The 23,253-nt window shown below is 39.6% G+C and overlaps 1 protein-coding gene across 10 annotated transcripts in view; it reads left to right on the top strand.

The window, feature by feature from the left end:
* The window catches only part of BEGAIN (brain enriched guanylate kinase associated), a 158,572-nt gene that overhangs the window by 64,024 nt on the left and 71,295 nt on the right, over window positions 1-23,253 (top strand). For 7 of the 10 annotated variants that reach the window (XM_054515207.1, XM_036384210.2, XM_036384213.2 and 4 more), the window contains one exon: window positions 21,154-21,243. The exons of the other annotated variants lie outside the window; for them this stretch is intronic. In XM_054515207.1, coding sequence (XP_054371182.1) covers window positions 21,154-21,243 — 90 coding nt within the window. The remainder of the gene's footprint in view (window positions 1-21,153; window positions 21,244-23,253) is intronic. 10 annotated transcript variants of the gene reach the window in all.

Below are 23,253 nucleotides of genomic sequence, written 5' to 3'. Positions count from 1 at the left end.
CATGGTCATCTGGGTGACCGATTCCATGTCTGCACATGCCACTGTTAGATCTCATCATATCCTTATGTTCATGCATGAAATATGGTGTGCACTTAGATGAGAGAAGAAAAAAAACCAAACTTTTGAGAGCCACTGCCCAGGGAAAAAAATATTTTCCCCCATAGGTAAAGCATCACTGTTGTTTTCAAAAAGCCAGGGAAGCCAGCCCCACATTTCCTGTGAACATACAGAAGTCTTTTCTCAGAGCCTAAAAGGAACAAAGTTGTGGAAGTCACTTGTATAAAACATCAGGGTGCACATTTCAGCCCATTACAAACCCCTACATACTCACTGAAATGACAGCTTGCACTGACATGTAAGGAGCAATTTTTCTTGAACACAGTTACTCAGCAGGAAGCGCACAGCATAATTAATGTTTGTGTAGAATCCCGTTTTAACTCAGGTCATCTAGTACTTCAGAATAACATGGTTACTCTTCATTTTTGTTCTTTTATTTATGAAACTGGATAGTCTTTATTTTGCCCAATTAGTTAAATGAATATCAAACCCTTCTAAACACCAAACCTGAAAATGTCTATAAATAGTCCAGTAATAGGTGTGCTGCAAATACATGGATTAGCTACAGCTTGGAGCAAGGGAGAAAATTAATTGATGTGTGACGTTGTGGTGTAAAATTTTTTTTTGCTTGAAATTGAACAGTGGCATTTATCATATTAACACAGGCATCTTTTCCAATCATCTCTGCTAGCACTGCTGAGGCACTGCCATTACTACTAGTAAATAGATGACAGTCATGTTTTATGAAAGGATGTGAACAGTGTGGTTTCAGGCAGTGTTTAAGTGCTGTTAAGTGTTTTGATACTGAAAAATGAAATAACAATTAAAACCAACGAAACAAACAAAGAAAAGCAACACCACCAACCTGTAGACACCTACCCAGTACAGAACTGATTATTACTTGCAGTACATGTTGTTTCTTCAAGCTCAAGAATTGCTCAGAACCCTTTGCTTGTATTCCATCACCCTGATGTGCAGACAAGAGCTGTGCCAGCTCAGGGCAATAAAGCAGCCTGTGCAAAGTGGAAAATGATTAAACATGCTGAACTGGATGCACTGCCCAATCAATAGGTCATCCAGTATAGTGTAATCAGCCTTGTCCATCACTGTGCCTTCTTACACCCTTCTCACTGTAAGTTTTTCATATGAATTTCAGTTTATAAGAAGCACCTATTTGGAAAGCCAGAGGCTTTTCAAAATCTCTTCCTAAAAGATCTTAATATTCATACAGTATTGTAAGGAAATCTTAAAAATCCCTGTTCAAGATGCCATGAGCCCAGGCAGCATATTTCATACAGCATATTTCATGCTGATTTGGAAGATGTAGGCCTTTAGTTTGAATTTTGTTTAATGGAGATTCTTTTCCACTTTTTGACCTCACAAAAATGCTGTTTCCCCAACATGCAAAGCTGAACATTTTCAGTCTGTGAACATCTCATTTCTGGGCTCGGACTACAAGTGGAAAGAAGGTTATTTGGCTTTAGCACTATAAAAATCCCTGCCAGAGGATGAAGTGAACTATTAAAAACAAAACTTAATGAACATCAGAGAGCAACAATGAAAGAAAAGTCAGTGGCACCACTAGGAAGGAGAGTTGTATGAAGGCAAGTTGTGTCACCCAGAGCACAGAAGTAGAGCCATCCACTGTCAAAAGTTTGAACCTGCCCTGGAGGCCTTCACTTGACCAGCAAAGGCAGAGAACTGAACACTAGCAAAGATCATGACTCCAAAAATCTGTTTCAGATTATTTGGTGCAACTCATAAGAATACATGAGAAGTTCAAAGCTTTTCCTTGGGACTGGAAGGGATTAAATCACACAGAAAGTATCTGCAGAGTAGAAAGAAAAAGATAACTAAATCTCAGAGACTGCTTATCAGCTTCCCAGCCAAGATATATTATTTGAATGAAAAATAGTTGTATTCTGTGCTACAAGTGACATCAAAATACAAATCTTGCAGTGATTTGACATTTACAACACAGATGTTTCTGCTACAAGGAAGAACAGGCTTCTTCTTTGGAACCACTTTAGCTTAAGTCAAGGGATGGATCTTTCTCTTCTTGAGGAACATGCAGACGTTTATGCAGAAAACCTGCTTCAAAGAAATGATTCCTGCTGATACCTTTTCAATTTCACAGCCACTTCCCTAGGCCTTACCTGCACACATGGCAAAACCATGGGCACCTGGGGCAAGGGGCACACCACCACTGCACAGAGAGTTCAGGGGCAGAGGAATCTTAGCTCTGACACTGCACTTTGAGCCTGTGTGTTTCTGACTCAGTGCTTTCATCTTTACTGGGAGAAACGAGGCATTAAAAACCTCATTGCATTGTTACTGGTGCTCTGTATTCAGGACAGTAAACAAACACACCCTTCTTTTGGGAAATACAGGGAGCGAGGTGCCAACAGCAGCCATCAGCAAGTCCTGTTTAAAAAACTACCAAAATAACTATTCTATCTTAACTGAAAATACAAAACTGCTTTAGTGACAAGAGCAAAAAACATCCAGAGTTCAAGGAGATCAATCCTTGAGGTAGAAACAGAGCAAAATTGTTCACCTGAGATATCTCTTGGTCAGGCCCTTCTGCCCAGACTTGTCCTGACCTCCTCAGTCCCCTCCAACCTCATCCCTGAGATATTAGGGTGATCTTGCAGGTTGTCCTTATGTTTCCCTCAGCTGGATTTCTTCAATTTCTTTTCTTTGGAGCCAAGTCTCACAAATCAGTAGATGCAACTGACTTGAGGCAACAGGGAGAACAAAGGAGATGAAAAGGTCAATCTTCAAATTCACCTATCATCTCAATTACAAGGAAATTCCTTCTTAAACTTCAGTTATTCACAAGTAATTTTTCTGACTACGCCATTTCCCCTCACCCCCATCTTTTCCTTTATGAGTAGACAAAAGTTGTGAGTGAGCAGAGAGGTAGATAAGTGCTTTAAGCTCCAGGACATCATGGGTACAAAAAAATAAAAAGAAGAGCAATAACTGAGCAGGTATACATTTAGTCTTGTAGTTGAAAGACTATTTGTAACCATAAAAATGGGGCTAAAAGCTAAAATGAAATTAATTTTAAGAAAAATCCGGATCAGTTGATTAAATGGATTACGGAACACGATAGGGAGCACATCCCTGTGACCCAAAGTACTTATTTCAGTCTTGCATTACAGTAAAATTTGTAATACCTTCTCTAACTGTTTCTTTGTGGCTTGTTTGCTGTTTAGATTGTCTGTGAGATTAGGTGAGAAGCTGAAGAAAGAGAAAAAGACATATTAAGTGCAGTGGCCTAACAGCCACATTGGAGGGCAGATTATCTAGCCTAGAGGGAGATAAAATGCATAACCCACAGTCTATTCACAGTGCAACATAGAAGGCAGATTTGATTTACCTTCAAGCATGATGATTCTTTACTCCTGAACAATAAGAAAAGGGAGATGAAGGCAATAAGCCATTTACCTTTAGCACTGTTAGCAGTACTAATTCACTACTGAGTATCCATTACACATTCATTGCTATGTCCCATTTTTGTAAAACAGCAGGTCAGAAGGCACTCATAATTTAGGGTCCAAATATTTGCCTTCCTTGCTTTGGTTTTGAAATGTCAAAGATGGCAGAGATTGGGAAAAGTAACCACTCCTCTTCATATTCTGCAAATACTTCCTGTGACAGTGTATCTCACTTGTAAAGTACAAGAATGAGGCATACTCTACTTATAGCAGAAATTTATATTTCTGCTATAAATTGCTATGCAGAAGTTGCATTATCTGTCCTCTGTGAGTACGGGATTCTCCAATGGATAGAAAAGAGGTAAACACACTGTACTGGGTTTTTTTTTAATAATGTCCATGTACTCATTCACTAGCCAACAAGGTAGTGCTAATTTGGCCCAAATATGGTGTTTGCAGCCTGTTTGCCACAGCATATACCTGAAAGTGTTTCATGTGGCTCATTTGGCATTTGCAAACATCCAAAGTGCTTTAAGGCCACAGGGGAGAACCAGCAACACTGCATTAATCTTGTTAAATACAGAGATTTCCTTGCCAACAGCGCGACACGAGTATAGTTTCCAAACAGAGTAAAAAAAGCACATAACTGGAAAAATAAAAGGTCCATGGTACATTACTTAATTAAAACTTTCATGTCTGGCATGTACCATAAGAGAAGTATTTTCAGTCTGCCACCAATACTTCAGTTTTAAACCCACAGATTTTACCCAAGGTTCTGCACATCACCCTGACCTTAAGCACCCAAGTTCTAACACAGCTTTACATCTAAATTAGCATACTGGAGTATTTCACACCAGTGATGCTTCACTGTGGAGTTATTGTTCCAAGCCTGCTGATACTTAAAGTATCTCTATCTCAGATTTTTCTCAGTACTTCCAGTCACACTCAATAAATGGAATGAGGAGAAAAACCTAAACTCATAACACAATCCTCAAAGACAGAGTGAAATACCACTAGCCAAGAGATGCCTGGTACAAGTGACTGAGGGCTCTGTAATGTCAGCCCTGTGAGTTGAGTGCTCATCCTGAAGTTTCTCTGCGAGTGACCTTGGGCTTTACTGTGTCAGGCTCATCAGGTCTCTGCTTTAGGAGGGATGGAATGACAGAGCTCACTCACTGCTCCTTTCCCTGGCTACAAATGAAAGGTGAGGATACAACTGCCCCAGGAAAGAAACATCTCAGCTGTGATGTCCAAGGAGGCACGAGTACCTAGCAAATCATTGGAGAAAGGAGAGTGTGCTCGGTTTCTCTCTTTGCATCCAGTCTCCTACACCTTAACCTTTCTGCTTCAGTCCAGGCTCTCCAAATGGGGATTCTTCTGACCTCTCCCCATGCCTGCTCATCTGGAGCAGCACAGGCTGCCAGTAGCTTGCTCAGGAGGTCTCTCAGGCACCTCCTTCTGCAGCCTGATGAAACCTCATGGTATGTCTTGAGAACTTTTCAGACAGTCCCCAGAAAATGCTATGGGGAGTCAATGCTGGGAGTGAGTTTCCTTTCCTTGGGGTCATTCTCTCTAGTCAAAGACTGCAAGAAAAGCATTCCCATGGCCCATTGCCATCATCACAGCCTGGATTTGGTTGCCACATGTGCTGCTGGGAGTATACCCCAAGAACATTTCAGATGTGTTCTCCCTCCCCACAACAGGAGTGGTTCACCTGCCAACTCCTTGTTTTTCTTACCCATGTTTTTCTATCTTCTAAATAAGTGGGACTGTCAATTTTAAGTAAAAGCTGCTATATTTCTTATTGATAGTTAAATTCAATTTACATAAAAGGGAACAAATTGTTCTCTATTTATTATTCTGATCTGCAGTAGACACACTAATTTTAGAGTACATGGTTTTTATTGACACATAAGGTTTATTTCTTTATCTATTGATGAATAAGAAAGGTTGGTTTCTTTATTCATTTATGTTGTGTTTGACATACACTAGCAGGCCTGAACAAAATGAATTACTAGAAAAATAAGAAAAAATAATTTCAACACCATCAACTGGGCTCAATAAATCCAGACAACTGCATTTGCTTTGCATCTACTTTTCCTTTTTCACTTCTATTACTCATTTACCTTGTCAGGTCCAAATGAACAGAAAAGTGTTGGGATATGTACAAAAAATTGCTGCCTACCATAAAAGAATGAACCTTGTATTCATAGAAATCTAGAGAGACCTCAGCTTATTTTAAATCCCTTTTCTGACTTGTACTGCCATCATTCAACTTCATTTGAAAGTGGGAAATGGAAATGGAATGTATTGTTAATTGTAATCAGATTGACATCAACTTGCTAAGAATGGCTTCAATGAATTACTGTCCTCTAAAAAAGTGCAGAGTTGGAAAAAGCTTGTGATTGAACATCAGTACAGTGAGGATAGAAAAACCTATTAATATTTTTACACTACCCATGGGAGTTAATCAGAAAGCAAGACTAGACTGAAATGAAAGGCCTTTTCACACCAGGATGTGAAATCTTTACAAAATGGACATTATTTGTTTATTTTGTTTTCCTTAACGCTTAATGAAGTATCTAGCAAAGGTTGAAGTGGTCACACAGCTTTCTACAAGGTGCACAGGACTGACATCAGTTTTAGTGACCTATTCCCTCTTTTTATACTGATATTCAATGTACTAACTCTTTATAACTCATGCTATAAACCAGAAATGTGCTAGCTGAAAACATAACTAACCTTAATTTTTTTCTTTTTCTTCTTTCCTTTCCCATTTCCATAGTCTTATCTTTGTGTAATTGTCCAAGACAAATGGTTGATTGCAGTGGTTCTGTAATATACTGAGAGTAAAAAACAATCAAAAAGGGGCCAACTGTCAGAACTTCCTAATATGTGAGGGATTTTTGCTAACTCAGGTCTGAATAATAAGGTGATAGAGTTGATCATCTGCCTGGATTAGTCTTCAGGAGTCAGAAGGTAGCAGATCATGGCTCTGCTGGGTTATAAGTACATAATATTAAGCAGTCATCTAAGAGCATAAAAATTCTGTCATGTAATGAGATGTTACTATTAAAGTTTAACTTTGGCCATAGGTTTGGCCAGAAAATTCACATGAAATCAAAGCAGAAATCCCAGATTCTCATTGTCTCTTCAATATTATCTACACCAGGGCAAAAACTAATCCTAAGATATCAAAATGTGCCTTTAAGACAAAGGCAAATAAAGAGAAATTGTAGAGTTTTGTGGTTAGACTCCTACAGTGCTCTCCCAGGTGTCAGCCAGTAATGCAGACATGGGGCACTGCTGGCCCCATACCCTTCCACCCCCTTGCTATCCAAACAGTTTAGCTTGTCTGTATTCCCCAGAGTGCAGGAACTGCCGTTCCTGTTGCACTGGAACACAGCAAGGAAGAAAAGGAATAGGATTTTAAATTTCCCTTCCATACTCATCAGAGGGTCCTTCGGGACCAGAACGAGTCTAAGTCTTATCAGCAAAAGGCCAAGAAATACAGCTAGTGAGTCTGCTTTGGCCCTCCTGCCAAGATGTCTGGAGCTGTTAAAAGTGGATTACATGTAAACAAGACAGGAACAAGATACTGGGCATTAGAGCGTGAAAGGATGTCACTTCTCAGCAAAAAGGTAGTTGCCAGTAGGAAGTTCAGGGATGATGCCAAAATACACTTTGCAAGGGAGAAAGAGAATGAAAAAAGAAAGATTCTGTTAGAACAAGCTATGACTGGATATTTCTGTAAGTATTCAAGAAGATTGCTCATCTAAAAGTGCAATGCAGCTGCCAGGATCAAGCCTAAGTCTTCCAGTAGCACTGGAGGAGTGCAGTTTCTTTCTGAAAGACCATAGATTGATAGAAAGTGACTAGCAGCTGCTGAAATAAGTAATGGAGCACACTGTTTATCTATGCTCAGAGGCAAAACAAATAGAAAAAAAAATACATTGTGAGGAAATTTCTGCATTCTAATACCAAGAGATCAGATATTCACTAGTTGCAATAGGGCTCTGGTTAGCAGTGAGTTAGAGCAGTCTCTTCTGATGGTCAAAGTTGTCAACCTTCCTGCAGAATAGTTACTGCTCAGGCAGTACAGAAATTCCAGTCCTTTCCATGATCTTGTCCGGCACAAATGCAATATAAGGACCTGAGAAAGTTAAATCTCTTAATTTTATACTCTCAATTCTCATTATGCAGGAGGAAATCAAAGGGATATTAGGAATGAGCAATGTACAAGCAATGTACAAGTGAAGCTGAGGGGAGGTGGCCTCTCAGCTCCCAAAATTCTCTTTCTATAAAGCAAGGAGAACATGTCAGATCAAAAAGAAAAAAACAAACTGTTCTGAATACACTATCTTGATAATTGAGGACTTGCTGTTTTCTCACATGAGCTATCTTTATTCAGTGCTTCTTTCTCCCACAAACACTTCCTCTCTCATCTCACATTCCCAGAGGTCCCTTGCAGACTATAACATTATTAAGTAGTCACCAGCTTCTGCAAATGCCACCCAGCAGATGGGGGCTGGGGAGGACTGCTTACCTCATCATCAAGAGCTACCCAACTCCTGGCATTTGCATCAGCTCAGCTGTGGTGTCTGTTTACCAGGCTTGATGCTTTCCCCAGTTCAAAAGTCAAGCAAGAGACAATCCTTTAATGTACCCTGCTTTCATGCAATAACTTCTACATTTGTAGAAGCCGAGAGGATGCAGCTCTGGTCTGGAGCTGGCAGGATCCTAAAGCTGTTATTTTGTAGAGACAACCCCCATTACTCAGCTACTAAGCAGTAGCACATTTCTGGCAAAGGAGATAATGATACCTTTTAGCAGGGACCAGGGGAGAGTTAGAGACTCTAAAATTACACGAGAGTAAAGCAAGTACAGTCTGATATTTACAGGCTCACTTGACATCCGCAGCCCTAAAGATTTGGCTGAATGGGCCACATGGTAGTCTTGCAAGCCCTTGAGGACAGGCCCAGAGTTTCAGTATCCTTCAGGGAGGTGTTAGAATGTTACCCTTCGAGCTGGTAATTTCACTTTAATTGCTGTTGACCAGTAAGGCTTGCACAAGCAGGAACCAGATTTCTCGGTGTCTTGGCCCCACTACCAGACTGGAAATTCTGCTTTTCTGGCTTCCTGTGCATGTTGTGTGTTCTTGTTTGAGGGGACCAGCTCCCAGACCAGACCTTCTGCTTCCCATGTTTGTACCATAACAAGCTAACATTGCTGCAAACCTTTGGCCCAATTAACAATTGGTTGCACTTGGCATCCAAGTCCAAAGGAATGTGTTAAAATTTAAATTGTTTGCACAGCCTATCCAGTATTAGTGTACTGCACCTAGAGTACACGTGCTTGCTCTTCCTGCTGCCTGAGCCAAATTGAATTCTGGGCACAAAATACAGGCATGGCACTGCTTCTAGAACTGATCCCTGGGTCCAGAGGTACTTTCCTGTAAAAGGAACCCAGAGTCCTTAAACAGCTGAAGAGAGAAATACAGTATAGTTAGGAAAAGGAGAGATATAGAAGATATTTTTATTTTAGTTTATTTTTTTGCTTCCTTTCTTGCTGGATTCATGACTTTGTATTCCTGGTTATCTACTGTCAAGTCTCAAGTGGAAGGCATGAAAATCTGAGCTAATAGCCACCTAGTAAGGGTATATCCTGAGAAAAAGTAGAAACAAGATTAAGGTCTTCAATTTGAAATAAAACAGTGCTCTCTGCTCAAATCACTGACAGCGTGGGATATACACCACTACCACTGGGTTTTTAAAATACGAGCTCACAGCTGCTGAACAGTCTGTGCTAACTCTATACTTCCCATCCCTGTGGGATAGGGGGATTTGAAGCACCATGAATGGGTCCAGCTCCACCAAGGACCTGAACTTCCTGCCTTGCAGAGAAATCCCAGTAATGCTGTGGAGCTTGGCCACTTGTCCTCAGGCAGATCAGTGTCTGCATAACCTCCTAGGGCACTCCAGAACCCCAAATTCTGTGTGTCTGTGAGACTGGTTAGAGAGAATAATGCTTCTGTACTTATGGCTTGAAAACAGGGCCTGCACTTCAGCCAGGTATTGCTTCTGAGCCTGTCCCACCTTTAGTGTTCAATGACCTCCCTTTGGGAGCTCTATTCCATGTGATCAGATTCTCACCATTACATGTTCTGCATTTCTGTTTCTCTAATTTTAACAGCATCCATTTTAACAACATCAGTTAGCTGTTATCCTAGTCAGACATTGTCTACACTGAAGAAAGCAGTCTCATGCCCCTGACTCACTGATGTACATCTGGATGAAAACTGACTCTGTTTTCTGCCACACAGCCTGTTCTGGCAAGAGAAAGTTTGAAGAAGCACATGACAGGAGTTAGCCAAGCAGTAATAAGACTCACCTGATCATATACATCTTTTAAGTGCTAAATAAGACACCTTCCACAACAGCTAAGATTTTTTTTTAAGGAGCTAACTTATTCATAATAGATTTAATTGTGCTCTGATTGCACAAAAATTGGCAATTTTGTTTTGTGGCACTTTTTTCCCTTGGGCCTGGTACAGTACAAGCTTCAAGCCCTGGAATAAATGGAATGGGATTTGCAGAGGCAGCTTTAGGCATAGACAAAGTCTGCAGTTGCCGGGGCAGCTCTCTGCTTTGTCTCTGCCAGGGACCTGCCCCTGCTACTGCCCAAGGAAAGGATGCTCTGAGTAGACTAAAAACTCTTGCTCATCCTTCTTGCAAGCAGCAGTGGTCATGGCCCCTTGTCCTGGCACAAGCAGGAGCACCACATCTGCTTCTCCACAGCCCTCAACACGGCCCTACCATCTCCCTCAACAGCACTCACCCACAGGGTAGTGAAATTCTGCATTTTCTTTACCTCTGGGTCAGCTGTTTCCTGCATTATTCTGGATTCAGATGTTTCACTGATATTTGTCTGGTTTAAATTGGTATCCAGGATAATGAAATAATTTTGAAATCTCCCCATTAACTATTTTGAAATATAACACTGAACAGATCTGAGAGTATTGGGATGGTTTCAAGACACCTTCAGGCTGCCATCCCTTGGATGCTTTTTTAGTCTTTTTCTTGCTTTCTCAAAAGATCCTCCACTCAAGAGACCCCCATCAGAATTTTCCTCTCAGTTTTTCCTCTTTACATTTGAGGTCCCATCCTGAGATATGGATTCATCATCACTGCATGTTGCTGTCCCATGATCCTAAGAGATTTCCTCTCCCTAAATAAACTCATACTTTAAATAGAGAAGAAGGAAAAGGGTAAGGGAGCAAGTCAAGCAACAGAAAAGTGAACTGATTGTCTCTATATTGGGAGCTGTATTGTTTATTTGACATACCCAAGGGTCCAACAGAACAGTGCCTGGCATAGAGAAGTGTCTGCAAAATGAATGTAGTGTACCCTAAGACAACAGAAAATCTGCCCTGTATAATGAAAGGCACATAAAACTAGAAAGAATCAATTCAAAAAGCCCCACAGAGTGCAAGGTGGACAGCGACAACCTGCATGGATATACAAGGGACAAACTTCATGCCAGCTAGCCCAGGAAATTTCACTGAATTATTTTACCAGAGGTACAGTCACAGTTGAATAAATTCTTCAATAAAATCAGAATTTAGCAAAAATAATATAAAGCTGTGGTGGCAAGCAGAAGAGGAGGCCTCAACTGGTTTTCTGAAGAGTCAGAAAAACAAGTTCTGAAGTCTAATCTCTCTTGTTTTAATTAATTCCTTCTCCTAACCTACCAAACTGTAACATAAAAATAGCTCAGATTATACTCCAGGGCAGTTGTTTTCATGCATATTTACCAATTCTCCAGTGAGCAGATTTCTGAAGCAGATCACTCACTGCTTAATTTTCTCAGCAAAAAGAACACAGAAATCTATCCACAGTGAAAGCACCCATGCTCTTCAGGGGTAAAAGATAAGGGTTGTGATAGTCAAATCCGAAGCAAAGTCTGAAGAGATGTAAAATACTCATCATGTCTATTGATTTTAAGCTGCCTAGAAGCATCTCCTGGGAATGTTTCTCTAGATATTATCTCTGTAATCATAGTATTCTCAATTGTAAATTCAACTGCTCTGTAGCAGAGCATTTGTATTGTAAACACATAAAAGTGTTGAACTGATAAACGCATTGCTAGCAGAGATCAAATGACAAATTCATTAGCTGCACCAGGTTCTGAAAGGTAGGACTGTTTTTTCCAATGACATTTCTTCCATTTCTGACTCCAGTCATTGGCAGTACTACTGTGGTGCCTTATTCTGTTCTCCCACAAGTACCAATTACTGCAGGGATTGACATCTTAAAGGGCTGAGATCCATTTTTAGAAAAAATCTTTTAACAATAGCCTTTTTGTGAAAATCAGATTAGGAAAAAGGACATTTAGGAACCTGGACATTTGGGGACAGGAATCTGCATTTACAGGCAGCCATATACTCCATCTTCTAAGTTCTCTATCTGCTACTCTTATTGAAAGGCTGTTTCAGAATCATGTTCTATCATTAGAAAGCTTCAAAATTCCAGTAGAAGATGCAATCTTGATCAATTTCTTCTTAAGTCTCCACTTTTCTTTAGAGGAAATAATTTTTGCCCTTCCCTGTTACATTTACAGCATCAGCCATATCCCCACTCAGTTTTTCTTTTTTTAGACTGATCTAGACAAACTTTATTTTGAGTTTGTTTTCTAAGATGCCTCAGGTCTCAGAAAAAGCCTTTTCTGTGCATCTCTTCTGGACTGAATCTCTCTCTTGAAAAAGGGTGACTGAAATTCTGCATTATGTTCCCAAAACCATCACTGCCTTTCCCCAGCAGGCCAACGTTCCTTCTCTTGCTGAAACACCTCACATCACTGTTTACTCAACCTGCTTAGAAAACAGATGTTTTGCCTAAAAGCCATTTTAGCACTGCACTCAGTGACTAAATGAAAGTTCCTGAGCCACCAGATATAATTTAGGATACACCTTTAGGGTATGGTATGTTTGAGTCTTAAGTGTCAGCCTTACTCTACTCACCATGTAAAATGTGTGTGGTTTTAAAGGGATGTCTTGTAATTATTAGATTCTCTGGAGGCACCAGGCATGGATTGCTGGAACTCTGAAAGCACAGACAAGTCTTTGCACAAAAGACCTTCTATTCTCAGTAAAGATAATCCTACTCTATATTCAGTATGATTTTATTCACACATTCACATCCCCCTACTTAAAATCATCACAGCAGACTTTGGAAAAGGTATGAAATATAAATACAAGCACAGTAGATGTAGGCAGTAAATACATCAATATATTTAGAAAAGACCTCTTACATACTGCATTCCTAGATGACAAAATGAGTCAGTGATTATCTAAAGCTCCCAAACTTAGAGGCTCCAAGGAAGACTGTTGAAAAATGAGGGAAAAGGAAAATTACACTGGCAATAGAGGATTTAGAAGGTAGCTTTTAAGATATTACTAATTTATGCAGCCAATACCTTAAGCATCTTAATATTCCATACTAAGAAACCAAAATATCTTTTCAAATCCAAGTCCTTCAGATTGATAAAAAGTCACACATAGGCATAGAAATCTTCTCAACCTGATACTTACTGACATCTACCCCATAAAGTTCTCCACTCTGGAACAAAGCTTTAAGTGCACTCAGAGAGGGCAGCTGCAGTACTGTAAAGACTGCCTGAAGTAATGCCATAAAAAGAGGGTGAAAAAAATGGATCTGCTGCTGGGACACTGGAACAAAGCATTTCTGATAGAGAAAAGGCAGGGAGGAAATTATTTGTGATGGCCTAATTACATTAGAAACAACTCTTATTCCGCTGGTTGAAGAAAAGGACCCAATGTAAATGGAGGAAAGAACAGCCCTTAGGTCAATTTGATATTTGTTTTCCTGCATGCAGAAAGCCATTCCTCATGAGAGCTGTTTCCTGCCATTATGCAAAAACTCATCATAAAAATAAATACTCAGAGAAGCTGTTGTGCACTATCACTGACAGCATTGGAGAGCCACTGCTGATACTGACCCTTCTGGAGACATATAAAAAACACTAGCAGTACACTTCCAATGGGAAATGTCCACAAACAACAGGTATATTTTGGCATCTATACAATGCATTTATGGTTATTGCTTCCCACTGGAAATAACAAAAATCATTTTAAAAGTATACAAGCTATCGGCTATCATTGAATTATATTGAAAGGATGATCTCTAACCCTTAAAAGAGTGACTTTTTATTTTAAAGCAATGGTTTATAACTGGTAGGTCAGTACAGCTGATGTTTTTCACAATATGCAGATGATCAGCTTCTCAAGGAGACTCAAAATGAAATATTATTAACAATTTATGATTATTTCCATGCAGATACTGAATGACTAATTCCTGTCATATTTTTCTGCAGTTGCAGGAGGGAGTGCTTCTGCACCTGTTTCTTTTTTCTCTTGCAAATCTAATAATCAGTAACATTGTACTCAGCCAGCGATGAAATTTCAGATCTATTGGTATATTTCATGCATTTAATGACTGACAAAATGTGAAGTCATATAGCCACAGTATAAAGCCACAGTGATACCAAGAAAAGTGGTCACCAAGCAGACAAAGCTTCACAATCTTGGATTTTGTTGCAATAACCCACTACATTAAAGCCAATATTGGATATTAATATACAAACTAGAGTACCTCATTAATGAAATAAAGCAAAAGTTTGGAAAAATATGAGCTGTTTCCACAGATACTTTTAAGAGCCTGTTGTTAATTAGAAATTTATGGAAAACTGATTAGTTTATGTTATCACACAGAGAATAAGTCATCTTAGCATTTTGAGAACAGAAAGTTCATTTATTCATTAGTCATAAATCCCTATATTTTGTTCATACACCTCTATTGAACTGACTGCCTTGGGTCTGAATGAAATATAATTTGTGTTTTGGCAACACAATTATACGAAGGCATCAACAAACAAAATTAAACATTGCAAATAGTTCCAATTCTACCACAGCAGCTCTGTCAACCTGCCTAATAGAGTAATAATTATTCATTCACATATTTATAGCCCCAGGATAGCAGTTCAAAGCCTTTACACACTATTTTCCTCATCTATTTCCTGAAACAGGTCAGTTTAAAGGATGTACATACATATACATACACACATGTGTATGCGTATTCATACACATTTACTTCACAAAAGGCCACCCACATGGTTTGACAAATTTAGGTGGAGAAATAGGTAGGAAAGGGAGATGTGATGACCCAGCAGCTTTACTGATCACTGAGGCCACCCAAAATGCTCCACTGACAGATTTCTTAATGCTTTGCAAAATTTTGACTCTGTCAATGGGAGTGTTGTAAGCCACATTTCTGTGTTAAAATGCCTCAGGTATTTCAGAAAATATAACCAGGGAAAAAAAGGTGGGTTAACTCATAGCAAAAAAAAGTAGCCAACTACTTTCTTCATTAAGAAGACCTCAACCAGCCTACTTTGCAGCTAAAATATTTCAAGGAGCTTTCCAGAGTGTCAAGAATTTGTGTTATAATTAGCATAGGCTAATTGCCAAGTTGGTGGAAAGGGGAATCTCAATCCATCCCAGTCCCACCAGTTTGATGTTGGCGCTGTTAACAGAGCCTGAAGGGGGATCACATGTCAGTAGGAGATCACCTGAAAAGCAGCACAAAAGAATTCCAGACCCTGCAGCCAGTAGTTTGGCTTTAACATGGGGCCAGCTGAAATACCTCTGTGAGGAATAGAGAAGACCCTGTTTCACATTTTGCCATCAGCATGGATGGTGAGATTCAGCGCACTCTCCGCGAGTTTGCTGACAGCACCAAGCTGTCATAAAGCTGGAGTTGGCACAGCTGAGGGAAGGGATGCCATCCAGAGGGACATGGACAGGCCCCAGGGCTGGGAGGTGGCCCCAAACCTCATGAAGTCCAACAAGGCCAAGAGCAAGGTCCTGCATGTGGGTGAGGGCAATCCCCAGCACAAATACAGGCTGGGCATGGAATGTATTGAGAAGGATCTGCTGGACTTCCAGACCCTAAGGGGAGCTTACAGGAGAGCTGGAGAGGAACATTTGAGAAGAGCATTGAGATAGGACAAGGAAGAATGGCTTTAAACTGGAAAAGCATAATTTTAGATAAAATACTAGGGATAAATTCTTTGCTGTGAGGGTGGTGAGGCTCAGGTTGTCCAAAGAAGGCTCAGGTTGCCACATCCCTGGACTTGCTCAAGGCTAGGTAGAATGGGCCTTCCAGCAACCTTGTCTAGTGGAAGGTGTCCCAGACTATGGCAGGGGAGTTGAAATTAGATGATCTTTAAGGTCCCTCTCAACCAAAACCATTCTGTAGTTCTATGGTTTTTATAAACTTTCGAAGTTGTGCACTTCAAAAGCATTAGTTTCTAAACTAGATCTTACATAGGCTCAATCTCAGTCAGGTGTTCTTGATCCCAGAGTTTCAAGACTAAGACTTTCTCCCTAACCCTTTATGGCAGGTGAAGGTTTTTTAGTGTCTGGCTTCCCAGGAGGGCACATGGAAGTGGTCTCTTGCCAGGAGCAGCAGGTGATGATGCACCAAGAAGAGCCAGTGGCCATACAGGAAACATCTAATTTGGGGATTGAACTGATGGACAAAGCTGGAGATGGAGAGAAGCCTTGGCAGGAGCTTTTTAGAAGAGTGAGGCAAAAAAAAAGACAAGAAATAGGATGAGTTAAAAAAAAGTGGAGGCTTTTGCCTCATCAGAAAGTTACTGAGAGGTGTGGAAGCCAGCAGGCCTTTTTCATAGAAACACCCTCTCCTAAAATGTGTAAAATTGAGCTGGCAGAGCAACATCTCTGTATTCCTATACTGTCATAAAATAGATATTAACTTCCCTGCTTACAGGTGTCCTCATCTTCCTCCCTTTTCTGCTTCATGGACATTCCCAGCCTCCTTATATTCTCACACACTCTGTTGGCATCTGTGTCTGCACTGCAGAGCTATTGGTCCAGTCCCTGCAAAATACCCCAGCTGGTGGGATGCATGCTTCCATAGGACCCTTCTTGTCAGCCAGGGAGTTATACTGAAAATATTCACTAACTGAACATTGTTCAGACCCTGCAGCAGTTTTACACTATTCAATGCTGTGGTCATGGATAGTTCTGGTAACTCCAGGAATAGAACCACCACCCCCTCACAGAAAATGGATTGTTTGACATTTTTATTAGCTTCACCCCTTGTTCTGTGGAGATGACAGCCAGTTACCTACACTGGCATGACTGGGAGGAAAGTAGGTAGAAGGAAAGCACAGCTGACAGCATCTTGCAAGCCTGTGATGCTAAATCAGCATCAGAGCCACGTGCCCTCTCAATGAGGACGGGATGTAGAGGTAGAGTCGTGACAGTATGTTCTGAGGTGTCCCTGTGGTTCTCCCAGCTTGCTCTCTCAATGTTTCATCTCAGGTTATTAGTATTTATAAAAGCATGCCCTTAAAATAGCTTCATGGTGTTAATAGAAGCAAAAATAGCAGTTCCTGCACTTAAGTTTTTCGTAGCGGGGTAAAATAGGGCTAAATTGGGCAAGAACAGAAATCATAATAGCACAACCCAGTTTAAGGGTGACTTTCAAATCCCCTTCATGTCTTAAAAATCACTGACTTTAAGCTAAAATTTAGACCAGGATACATTCCTTCCTGCTTTACAGTAAACCCTCTCCCTTTAACAGGTGTAAGATTTGGGATAACTTTTGCTTAAAGACTGCTTAAATCTACTCTCTATGTCTTCCACTCAGAAGTGGAGCAACCACAAAATTATCCAACTTCTAAAAACACATTTCAGAAAAATCTTTCAGCTTTGTATTTGAAATGTGTAAAATAGACATGTGGACTGTAAAATAGATCCTGTTGTGGGATGACCCCAGGTGCACACCACAGCTGCCCTGTCACTTCCCTTCTCAACTGGACAGGGAGGGGAGAGAAAATATTTTGAAAGACTCATGTGCTGGGAGATCACACACCAACCACCATCATGAGCCAAACAGACCTGTTTTGTGGAGATCTGTTTATCACCAACAAAATCAGAGCAGAATAATGAGAAAATAAAATCTAAGTCTTAAAACACCTTCCCACCACCCCTCCCTCCTTCACTCTGATCTATCTCCTCCCCTCAAGTGTCACAGGGGGATGGGAATGGGGGCTGTGGTCAGTTCATCACAGATTTATTGTCTGTGCCACTCCCTCCCCCTCAGTGGGAGGACTCTTCATGCTCCCTGCTCCAGTGTGGAGTCCCTCCCTTGGGATACAGTAGGGGCACAGCTCTCTCACCATGGCCTGCACCTGGCTGCCCATGCTGCAGCTCCTGGGGCACCTCCTGCCCCTCCTTCTGCACTGACCTTGGCATCTGTGGAATGGCTTCTCTCACAGATTCTCACCCCTCCATATTCAACTGCAGTTTCAAAGAGAACTGAAAAAAAATATTGTTCACCATCTATAGAATATGGAGAGGGTAGCATAAGAAGCATTGCATTTATTTTCCTAATTTTTAAGAAAATTATTTCTTAAATAGGTACAGCAGTCTGCATGCTGCTGTTCTAGGCACAGTGGACCAATGACCTTCTGGCAACAAAAATGATGAACTGTTCTTCTCTGGATAGTGTTAATCATGCTTCACTGAGAAATCCATGTCTTTTTTTTTCAAATTCTCTGTATTTCTGTAAGTAGATTATTGCCAGATGAGCCACAGACAATATTTGAAGTAACATACTGCATGTTCCAGGACAAGACAAGGAAACACAGACTATTACAATGGTGTGTCCAAATTCCAACCTCACTTGACACTGGAGTCGGTCTCAATCACATCAGTGAAGTATAAGTGAAGCTCTGGAGAAACAAGAGAAAAATTACTTACTTTATCCTGCCTTGGCACAATTAAAAGTAGTTTTAAAAATTTATAATCTGAAAAATTTTATCATCAGGTGGTTCAAGACTGATATTTTTCCTGTAGTAAACTACTAATTGTCTGGAGTGACTGCAATATATTTTTAATAGGCTGGTTTCTTATTTGCAATACCTTAATATTTCTTATAACTGTTGTATCAGAAAGGAAACCTCACAGTAACAGAACTGGGAGCTTTTCCCATTTTGTTTCCTCTAAAATTTGCAGTTGCTTTTGACAAAAATGTTTGTCTGTTTTGATGATTTCTTATTTGCCTATGCTAAAACAATATCCCATGTAAACTGTAGAGGCTGACAAATTAATTTTTGTGGTTTAATATCAGGCAAATAAATCTTACAATTACTAATTATTTTTTGACCTTGCATAAGAGAATAGGATTAGACTGACTACAACTGACACTGATTATGTGAGACAGGATGTTATTAAATCCCTTTGGGGAGCTTTTGAAAGATCCACCACATTTAGAGAGGAGAGCTTTTCTCTGTCTTAGCTCATTTATGGAGCAATTACATGTGACTTACTACAAAAACGATGACAGGAAACACACTGAACAAACAGCTCAAGTGGAATTTACACCACTCCCATCTCTGTCAAAACATCTCACTGCCTTAAAAAAAATTGTCAAGGTTACCTAGAGCAAAGCCATTTGCTATATATCAGCAAAAGGTATGAGATATATTGGATCAAGACTACATGGAGGAGAACTTGTAATGGATATGAAGGCAGCAGAGATTTCTCAGCACTCAAATGGCTTCTTTGCACCAGGAGCCCAAATTGAATTAATTTTGCAGGCTTGAAAAGCCTAATGTTTTCATTTAAGCCACCTCAGGATTTTCAAGTTTTGTTTTTCATTAGAAACACTCCTATAGAGGGTTTCTTAGTAGAGTGCAGAGAAATATGCAAAATGTACTGATTTGAAAAATCTCTGCTCATTCTGGAAAAATCTGTGGCTAAATATACTGCTTTGTTTGATTGGGATTTTTTTTTTCAATATTAAGATTGCTCAGGTGATATTTAGGAGTAGTTTACAATTTTGTACCCAAAAGTACGCAAATACAAAATGGAGGTCTTGGTAAAGACCATTTCCATACCTGTATTTCTACAACTGCTCTCCTAATATCCATAGCTGAGAATGAAAATGCACAGTAAGGTGTTACAGAACTGTGTGTATTAAATGTGTACACACTTATTGATTATGACATTTACAGTTTGAAAACATTAAAAAAGCTGTTAAAAATGGATAATCCAAAGTCATACTGACAGTTCACTGCAGAACCAACAGTATCGAGGTGTTATATTGCAAAGATTTATTCACACCTCTGGTTTGATTTCAAAGTTGATATTGCTATAAATTCATGTGATGACAACACTTAATACTTAGGCCCTTGCTTTTTTTTTTGTCTTCCTTGTGTGTCTTCACATACTAAATCCAAGTCCAATATGGAAGTTAAAAGATACTTAAATGTTTTTCCATAGGTACAACTCAGTGGTATAACTAAAGTAACATGCTGGCATTCACTTACAGCTTTTCCTCAGGGTGTCTCAAAGACCATCATCTTGCTGCCAGCAGTCCTTGACATGAAGCCAAACCTGGGGCAGACTTAGAGCAGTGGCAAGAGCCTCAGCAGGGTTATCCTTTCCCATGAACACTAAGATTCTCTGCTGCTCTCTGCAGCACTCCTGAAAGATGTCATGTATGTAACGGTGTGTTCATCTTTACATGTGTTTCCCAGAAGGTCCCTACTTTGCAGTAACCACTGATGGAGAATACTGGAGGGTAGGATTTTCTGCATGTGTGGTGATCACTGACCACAGGGAAAGTTTATGCTAAGATTCTGGTTCATAAATATAGATATGCTTGCGTCAGGAAAAACTGATTTTTACTGAGTTTGTCCTTTAAGGAATGTTATGTTGTATTTCTGATATTGAAAATGAATAGAGCAATACTGTATGAGGTATTCTGCATGGCCAAATATTATAGTCCTTACTCAGAATTTACTCAGGAAAAACCACCTTTGACCTCAGTGAGGATTTGCTTGACTAAGGACTGCACAGACTGTTGTGAATCTTACCAGCATTGCTTGATGCTAATGTTGGGCAACAGTTCTCATTGCTAATTTCCCTGCCTCGTCCTTCTCCTGGGCTCAGGATCTGCTTTTGCTGTGTGTTATTCATAGCTTCTATTGCTAGTTCAGATTGCTTCTCTTTGTGCTTTTCTTTCCCAGCAAATGTTTTGCAGCTATTGTTCTGCTGCTGGTAGATGAGCACAGAACCTGGTATACAGGACTTGAACCTCAGCCCAGATTCAATTAACACTGTTAAAAATGCTCTCACTATGGTGCTCAGAAGAAATTTTGATGACCCTCTTTCAGTGAAGCACAAATTTGTTTAAGCTGATGTTTTCAGAATGCAAAAATATAAGGGCTTGATTCACAAATCTTAAGACCAAATGCTTCTGCAGCAAAATAGATGGAGTAGCACCCATTTAGAGCCATCAAAAGGTCAATTGTAAATGCTTATTCTGCCCTAAAAAATTCAGCCAAGTTACTAAATATGTGTGCTGTAGCATCACTCTGTTTTGTAATTTTAACACTGCTTTAAAGTAAGATATCCTGAACAATAATTAGTACCAAATTATGCCATAGACTTCTGATACAAAGCAAATCTAGCTGGGTTATCACTCTTATGTCTTATGAGCCATACCTAGCCATGGTTTATCCTCTATTCATGCTACAGGGTACGAAATTCCTGGGTGCCAACCTGCCTATGGCAACCTAGAATTCTCCAGGGCAGGCTCGCAAAATCTTCACCTACACTCTGGGACAGGTAACTAATAAGTGATGTTTTGTGAGTTATGCTTTCTTTCTAACTTTCTGATGTCCGTAAAAATGTTTCATTTCTTCATGTTAGTCTGTGGTCTCTCATTGTTCAGCTCCACTGTGTTTTCTGGACTAGGGATATAACAGCAGACCTGTTTGTTATAGTACTCTAGATACTTGCCTCAGCCAAGCCTGTAATAATTGTCACTAACATGCATAAAACCTGAAAGTTGTTTGAGAAGCTGCAAAATCCACAGCTGCCTTATACCAATGAATCTCTTTTTCTGATGGAGTAGTTTGACAATGCAGGTGCATTACATTTCACTGTTGGTACCACAGTTATCTGGGCAGTTCACCCACCTTTCTTGATTGCTGGTATGTATATATATTCTCTTTCCTTTATCAGGTTTACATTAATCTTGAGTCTCCTGAACTAAGGATTTTTGAATGCTATAGGTACAGTACACTGAAAGGATGACTGTTATGTTAAGTTATGACTGCTTTTGGTTTACATTTCTATGCAGCATGTAGTATAAGTTTAAGTAATGACTCAGTTTTCTGTATTCTGCTTAAATTATTTTCTACTTTTCTCCTGAATTCACTGTCTATTCTTTTTGCTTGACTTTATTTCAAGTGGCAGGTATGTAGAAGAAATTCATTCACTAGTCCTATACCTTTCAATGACATATGAAATACAGTAATATATTTCAAAGTAAAAAAGTGATTAGGTTAAAAAAATAAAGACAGAGTAAGCTTCAGATTGGTTCCTGCAGTCTATTGATTTTCTCTGAATACAAGATAATAATGTGTGAAACATTTCATCCTAAGAGTGCTGATAGTGTAAGAAAGACATAAGTGAGATTCTTTTTGATTTTTTTTCACACGTTCTACACTCTGTGGAGCAAAAACACCCCAGCAATCTTGGAAAAGTGGTTTGAATTCTGCTTTTCATTCCCCTAGGATTCTGCAGGTACACTCTACTCTTACCTGGGTTTACAAAGTCTTGATGCAAAAATAGCTTTGCTCTGCTGCTTGTTCTTGCTAAAACCAAGAGATGACCAGTGAAGTGAAACACAATCCAGGCATATCAAACTCTTTTACAAAATATTCAACCCTAATTTCAACTTGGTTGAATATTTGGAAATCTTTTAAAATCGGAAGAAATTCACACATCCATGGTGTAATCACTAAGTGCGATCTTACATTCTGTTTTAAAATGGATGTCCACATGGAATTTTTGAGTCTTGGGATGATACTTAGTTGTCCTTCCGTAGGGCTCACTAAAAATATAATTTTTTCCTACCCCCACAGTCTACTTGTAGTTTTACTTACGGAATAAAAAACGCTCACTCTTGTAGAGGACAATACCACAGTTTATGTCCAAGCGTAATACAACTTAAAATGCACAAATCCAAGATTTTAGCTCAACCTATTTACCCCTTTCATAAAAAAAATAAAAATAAATAGCCATTGAAACACAATTTTCATTTTCCTATATGCTTTTTTGAAAAGCTCACAAGGATCTAAATTTTTAGAGAAATTTTTGTATTTCCTGAAAGCTGGCTTGTTTCTTTCCTGTTGAGTAACTCAGATCTTAATCTCAATGTTTCAACATATCCAGACTGTAAAACAATATCTGGAAACTTGCTTTCTAGTTATATTGAAAAATCCCAACTGGCTGAAGGAACTCATAAAAAACCCAAACATTCGTTTGATAAAATGAAAAATAGCGAGTATGACAAGTGTCAGCATTTACAAAATGAGGATAGGTTCTATTTTAGCCAGCCTGATGCACCTTAACCTTTAAAAACTAATGAGAAAGCAGTAACAGTATCAGCAAGAGATTTCTAGTAAAAACCTAAGTTTTGATTAACCCAGAATGCTGAAGTAGTTCAGTTATAAGATGTCCAAAAAAAAAAAAAGAAAAAAAAATATGGCCTATGTTTATGCAATCCACATCTCAAGGCACGAGAGGAATTTTTGGGAAAGTCTGGAGTAGTGAATCTGCTTCCTCACT

Source organism: Molothrus ater, chromosome 6 (genome assembly GCF_012460135.2).
Source record: "Molothrus ater isolate BHLD 08-10-18 breed brown headed cowbird chromosome 6, BPBGC_Mater_1.1, whole genome shotgun sequence".
In the NCBI taxonomy this organism is placed as follows: domain Eukaryota; kingdom Metazoa; phylum Chordata; class Aves; order Passeriformes; family Icteridae; genus Molothrus; species Molothrus ater.
The sequence above is the reverse complement of the archived record's forward strand: the minus strand, read 5'-3'. Positions and strand labels throughout refer to the sequence as shown.